General features: G+C 53.0%; 1 protein-coding gene and 1 pseudogene across 1 annotated transcript, besides 3 other annotated features; both read left to right on the forward strand.

The window, feature by feature from the left end:
• Positions 1 to 5,872: part of a sequence feature (areas not merged during assembly with more than two copies in the genome that could not be assigned to a particular haplotype) that runs on past both edges of the window.
• On the forward strand, positions 790 to 1,638 carry Tc00.1047053507833.10 (mucin-associated surface protein (MASP), putative; the record flags this gene model as incomplete). The annotated part of the gene is made up of 1 exon (XM_800629.1): positions 790 to 1,638. The coding sequence occupies one exon, from the start codon at positions 790 to 792 to the stop codon at positions 1,636 to 1,638; it is 849 nt and encodes a 282-aa protein (XP_805722.1).
• Positions 1,190 to 1,265: a sequence feature (GA-rich).
• Positions 1,864 to 2,064: a sequence feature (T-rich).
• On the forward strand, positions 3,645 to 4,349 carry Tc00.1047053507833.21 (annotated as a pseudogene).

The raw sequence follows: 5,872 nt of genomic DNA on the forward strand, positions 1-5,872 counted from the left end.
CCGCTCGGGTACCGTGCCCGTGGCAGCAGCGGCGGCATCAAAATGGCTGTGTGCGTGGAGCGTCCTTGATTGAGTGCCTGTCTTACTTCTCTGTTCTGTTGATTGATTGTACCGTGTGCCGGCCAAACGGTTGACATGACGTTCTTCTGACGGCGGGGTCCACGTGAGACGATGTTGCGTCGCGTGCTTTGTTGCGGGTGTGTGATTTCCGCAACGGTTTTTGGGCGGTTGACTGTTGGGTCGTTGAGGGCGGCGTGGCGACGGGTGCGGATGGACCCGATTGTGTGCCGTGGCTGCTCGTGCGGGGGAGCCACGGGGAGGAGGAGGGCAGCGGAGCGATGGACTCACGAGGAGTGCGGTAGCGTGCAGCCATGAAGATTGGCGACAGGGAACTCACTGCCGCTGTGAGTTGCCGTGTGTGGTGTTTGTTTCTGTTATTATTGCTTGCGTTGTTGGATGTGGCCGCTGTGGGGAAGGCTGTTTTTTGTTTCTTTTTCACGCCGTTTTGGGATCCTTTTCTGCACCGGCATCACTGTGTTCTTGCCGTACTGTTGCGCCCTCTTTCCCGTCCATTTGGGGGCAGCTGCGGGTGGGTTTTACATGCCGTGGAGTTGTGTGCCGTGCTGTCCGGTGTTTCATTGTTGCCTGTTCTTCCTGCGTGCACGCGTCCCCCATGCTCATGACAGCAACCCTCATGCAAACGCTACTCCTCCTTTTCCATGCTGCTGATGTGTGTGTTCTTCTCATCCTCCTCTCTTTGTCCCTCCCTAGACTGTGTGTGCAGCCGTGATGACGATGATGATGACTGGCCGTGTGCTGCTGGTGTGTGCCCTCTGCGTGTTGTGGTGCGGTGCGGGCGGTGGTGGATGTTCTGAACCAACGCAAGTTTCTCAAGACATTACGTCCGTTAATGAGAATGGTCCTAAAACCGACAACGATTCCAGCGGTGGCGCTGGCGGAGGTGGCAAAAACGGTCAATCGGCACAGTCACAACCAGCAGGAGTATCGGTGCAAGGAGCAAACGAAGTGGGAGCGGCACTACGAACTGGAACACAAGCACCAGAAACGGCAGACGCAGAGAAGAAAAACCAAACAGAAAAAGGAAAGGACAGCATGGTTCAAAATACAGACGATGAAAAGAAACAAGTGGAAGAAAATGGTGCGAATGAAGAGAAGGAAGATAGAAACAAAGAGGAGGAAGACGAAGAAGTGGAAGAAGACGAAGAGGGAGAGGAAGAAGAAGAGAGAGAGGAAAAGGAAGAGGATGGTACGAAAGGAAAGGAGGAGACAATGAAAGGAGCCGATACCAGCACCACAGAGGTGATCTCAGCAGGCAATGAAGAGCAGCCGAGTTTATCTTCTGGTGCGGCAAGAGCATCGAATACAACAAATACCAACAGCACACAAACAACTGGAGACGATCATCCAGCAGCTGATGGTGCAGGGACAGCAGAGGGAAAACAAAATGAAAATAAAGATGCCAATCCGAAAGAAACACCAGTGACGGCCGCAGCCATGAAAAATACAACGGCAACGACTGGCGACAGTGACGGCAGCACCGCGGTCTCCCACACCACCTCCCCTCTTTTGCTTCTTCTTCTTGTTGTTGCGTGTGGGGCTGCGGTGGTGGCCGTGTGAGAGTGAGTGTGAGAGAGAGCCGTGCACCGCCCGCACACACACTCGTCCTTCTCTGTGTGTGTGTCCCCTTGCATGGACTCTCGCCCTCACCTCACCCCACGAAGCACACACATAATGTGCCCGTTGTATATATGCATGCACACCCATGCAGGCCCGTTGGTGCTCTCTTTTGCACAACACGCACCGCTGCCGTCCTGCCTGGCTGCATGGGCGGAGCACCGTAACTGTTTCTGTTTTGTCCTCTTACGATTGTTTTAAGTGTTTTTAATTTTTCTTTGCTGTTTGCTTTAAAATATTTTAAATATTTTTCTTGTTTTTTCTGGTTTTGTGATTTTTTTCTTCATTTCATTTTTTTTTTTTTTTTACTTCTTCCCTGTTTGCTGTGCGTTTTTATATTCCTCATCTCTTTTTTTCCTTTTTGCTTTTGGGGCAATCACTATGGACGTTTTTTTCTTTTCTACTCATCCCTCTTTAATTGTTTGTTGCTGCACTCTTCCTGTGAGGGGTGCCGTGTGTTTCCGCCCAACTGCTCCACTCGCACACCCACCGACACGCTCATGACGACGGCCCTGTGCGCCTCGCCTGCTGCACGCATGAGGAGGGGCCGCGACGAACGGCGCGCTGAGGGAGCCGTGACGCGTGGGCGTGCGACGAGGGCCTGTGGGGCGGAGCACACATTTCTTCCCTCTTGTTTTGTTTTCGTCGCGGCCAGGGCTGGCAGACACCCGCAGCGCCACACACACAGCCACGCCCTGCCGCCGTGTTTTTCTTTAAGGATTTGTTTTGCTTTGCGTGTTCATTTCATGCGGTGGCGCACCCTTCGGTGTCGGCCTCGTGAGCATTTCTCTCCCCTCCGATGATTTCTTTTTCCTTTGCTGCGCTCACTCTCCCGATGGGGTGACGCGACTGCCGTCGTGTCTGCGTGCTTCTCTCAGTCCCCACACACACGAGTGACTGTGCTCTGCGGGCCGCACTCACGCGCCGATGGGAGGGCTGAGGGGAGCAGCAACACGCAGATGACCCCATGAAATATAAACGATGTGCGGACACACGGAGGGTCAGACGGTTGAAGCACACGCAGCCATCTTTTTAATTTTATTTTGCGGGCAAAATACATACAGACAGTTTGGTGTGGCCACACGGCAGCCAGGCGATTTTTTTCTTATTTTAAATTTGTGTGGAGCAGTAATGGACGATTTCTTTTCATTTATAATTATTTTGTGTGATGGGGTTTACATAAGACGAAGGGGACGTTTTTTTGTTTTCAATAAATCTTGTGTGAATTGCCGCTGCTTGGGCTGCAGTGCAGTCATGAGTTTGAGCGGTCTTCTTCTTGTTGTTGTTTCCGTTATGCGTCTCCGCTGTACATTTTTGTGCGTCCCTCCACATACTCTGCTCCCTCTTTTCTACTTCTTTGCTTTGTGTTGCTGCAGGCACACACAATCACACACACACAAGATGCACATTGCAGCGGATATGAATGCACCTTTTGTAGTGCATGCTGGCGGTTGCGTGTGGCGGCTGTTGTCTTCTTCCGTGGCCATGAAGAGGAAGGAGAGAGGGAGCGCACCCCGAGTCTATTTTCCTGCGGGTGTGTTGCACCGCGTGTGACTGCGCTGAGTTGGGCTCCGTGTCCCATTGATGGCGGGATGGCAGGAAATTTTTTGCCGCGTGATGGATGGATGAGGGTTCGCTTGCTCCGTGTGCGTTGTGTGGTGGCCGCGGGGTTTTGGCCATTTCCCTGGGGCTGCGGGAATGAGCTGGGGGAGATGGTGGTGGATGTCTTCTCCTCCTGCATGGTGGCTGCTGGCGTTGTGTGCCTTCCTTGCGTGGATGCCGTCTCGTGGTGTGTGAACTGTGCGGCTGGGCCTGCTGCCCTCTCCTCATGTTGTCTGCGCCCTCTCGCTGTATCCGCTGTGCCCCGTCCCTCTCCCTCTCGTTCCATTCTTTTCCTTTCCGTCTCACCGATCAGCTGACTGACACCAGCGACTCCACTACGGGCGATGATGACTGCGATGGTGACGGTGCGGCTCCGTGTTGGTCCCTGCGCTCTTGTGCTGCTGCTGCTCGTCCGTGTGCGTGACGACGACAGGAGACGATAATAATGATAACAGCCGTCCTCCCAGCCCTGAGCTAGGGAAACCGGATCCCACAAAAATATGCCTGGTGCATTACAGCCATATGGTGGGGAGACCGGTGTGCCACAGACAGAGAGTGGGAGAGACAGCGAGGAGGGTTTGAGAAGTCCAGGACCTTCGTTGCCAAAGGAAGCAGGCACAGCGATCACTGGACTGACACGAGTTCCGCCAGAGTCACTGAGTTCGGCTAGCGATAATCCAGAGCCGCCAGGTTTGGCAACTCAGTCTCCACACACACACACACACAAGGTGCGACCGGTATGTCAGATGCACAAAATAAAGGGCGCAGTAAAATACACAAGGCGATGAGAATCATAAGGCATGGATATCAAATCAGAAGATCAAAATGCCAAATATTACCACCAATAAGACTACAACAACGCTATGGCTCAGCCGGCCGCCTCAACGTGGTGCCAGCGTGCAGTACTCTTTGATAGGGAGGAAAGCAAGTGCCTGCTGCCCATCCGCTACGCGCGGAGAGGTGAAAGGCGCCGAACAAACGGGTCGCAAGGGCACCAGATGGAGCCATTTGTAATGGTTGTCCGCTGAGCGGTGTTTTCATCCGCTGCTGAATTCCATAGCGCTTATCAGCGCTATGCATACCGTTTGCGTGCCGTATGTGACGCGCAACTACAAATGTTACTGCTAAGCGGAGACATTGAGCAGCACCCAGGCCCCATAGCAGTACTCCAGATGAACGTTTCTTGCCTCACGCCGTCAAAACTCGCAACATTAATGGCGCAAGGAGCAGACATAATGGCCATCCAGGAGACTTGGAAGTCGTCGGAGCAGATCGCCAGCATGCACACTGGAGATTATGTGCTCTATGCACAGTCGCGCATCGGCAAGGGAGGCGGTGTGGCGGTGCTGGTGCGTACGACTCTCCGCTCCAAGCGTATACCTCTCACCATCCCCCAGCATGACACCAGCCATGAAGTGGTGGTGGTCCGGGTTGCTCTGGACCAGAACCGTGATCTTATTGTCGCGAGTGCCTATATGAGACCACCACCGCAAGTAACGCAATCCTTCAGGCGGTTAGTAAACTGCCTTCCAGCCTCGTCGCCGCTCCTGCTGTGCGGGGATTTCAACATGCATCACCCACAGTGGGAGCCATTCTTGGAGACTTCTCCAAGCGAGGTTGCTGCAGAATTTTTAGAACTGTGCACGGATGCGGGACTCACCTTGGTTAACACCCCTGGTGAGATCACGTATGTCCGTGGCACAGGAGAACGATCCTGTATCGATCTGGCATGGTCAAAGCATTTGACTGTGTCGGATTGGTCACCTTCCGTGTCGCCGCTTAGTGATCATTATATGCTGACATTCACGCTGCATCAGGCATTTAAGGATACCATACCTTCGGCACCTAGGATATTCCACAGTTGGGGGAAGTGCAAGTGGGATTTATTCATCAAGGACCTCGACGCACAACTTCCGGCATACGACTATAAAAAGCAGTCCACCGGCATTGAAGCTTTCACGAGAGCGCTTATAACTTCGTATCGACGACATTGCCCCCGCGGCATGCACAAGGACGGTCCCAGGCTTTGGGACGACACTCTCACGGAGGCAGAGCGGATTGCTACCGACAGCAAGGCCCGTTATCTACAGTTACCGACGCCCGACCGTGAGGCAGAAATGCAGCGGACAAGGAGTCAATTCTTCCTCCTACTCCGAGAGCGCTTGCGCAACACGTATCTACGTCGCATCAGCAAGTTAAATCCAGGCGAGCCACTCGCATGGAAATACATTTCCGGACGAAAAAAGGCATCACTTCCATCTCCCACATCAATTTTATTAGGAGATGGTCAACACACTTATAAAACAGCAAGGAGAGCAGCGAATGCTCTCAATCGCATCTTTTTTCCATTCCACCCCTCTCACAAGGCAGTTAGGTTTTCCAAAGGCATCAACAGACAGAACACATCCTTGAACATTAATGCTTCTTTTCTTTTTGGGCAGCAGAACAGCAACGAGTCTATCTCTACATTTACATCAGGGGTTTGTCACTGCCCTCTTGATGCACCTTTTAATCGTACGGAACTGCTTGCTGCGCTACGTAATACGCCGTATGGCAAGGCCCCGGACCGGATGAA

The sequence above is a fragment of the Trypanosoma cruzi genome, genomic scaffold, assembly GCF_000209065.1.
Source record: "Trypanosoma cruzi strain CL Brener 1047053516471 genomic scaffold, whole genome shotgun sequence".
NCBI classification, from domain to species: Eukaryota; Euglenozoa; class Kinetoplastea; order Trypanosomatida; family Trypanosomatidae; genus Trypanosoma; species Trypanosoma cruzi.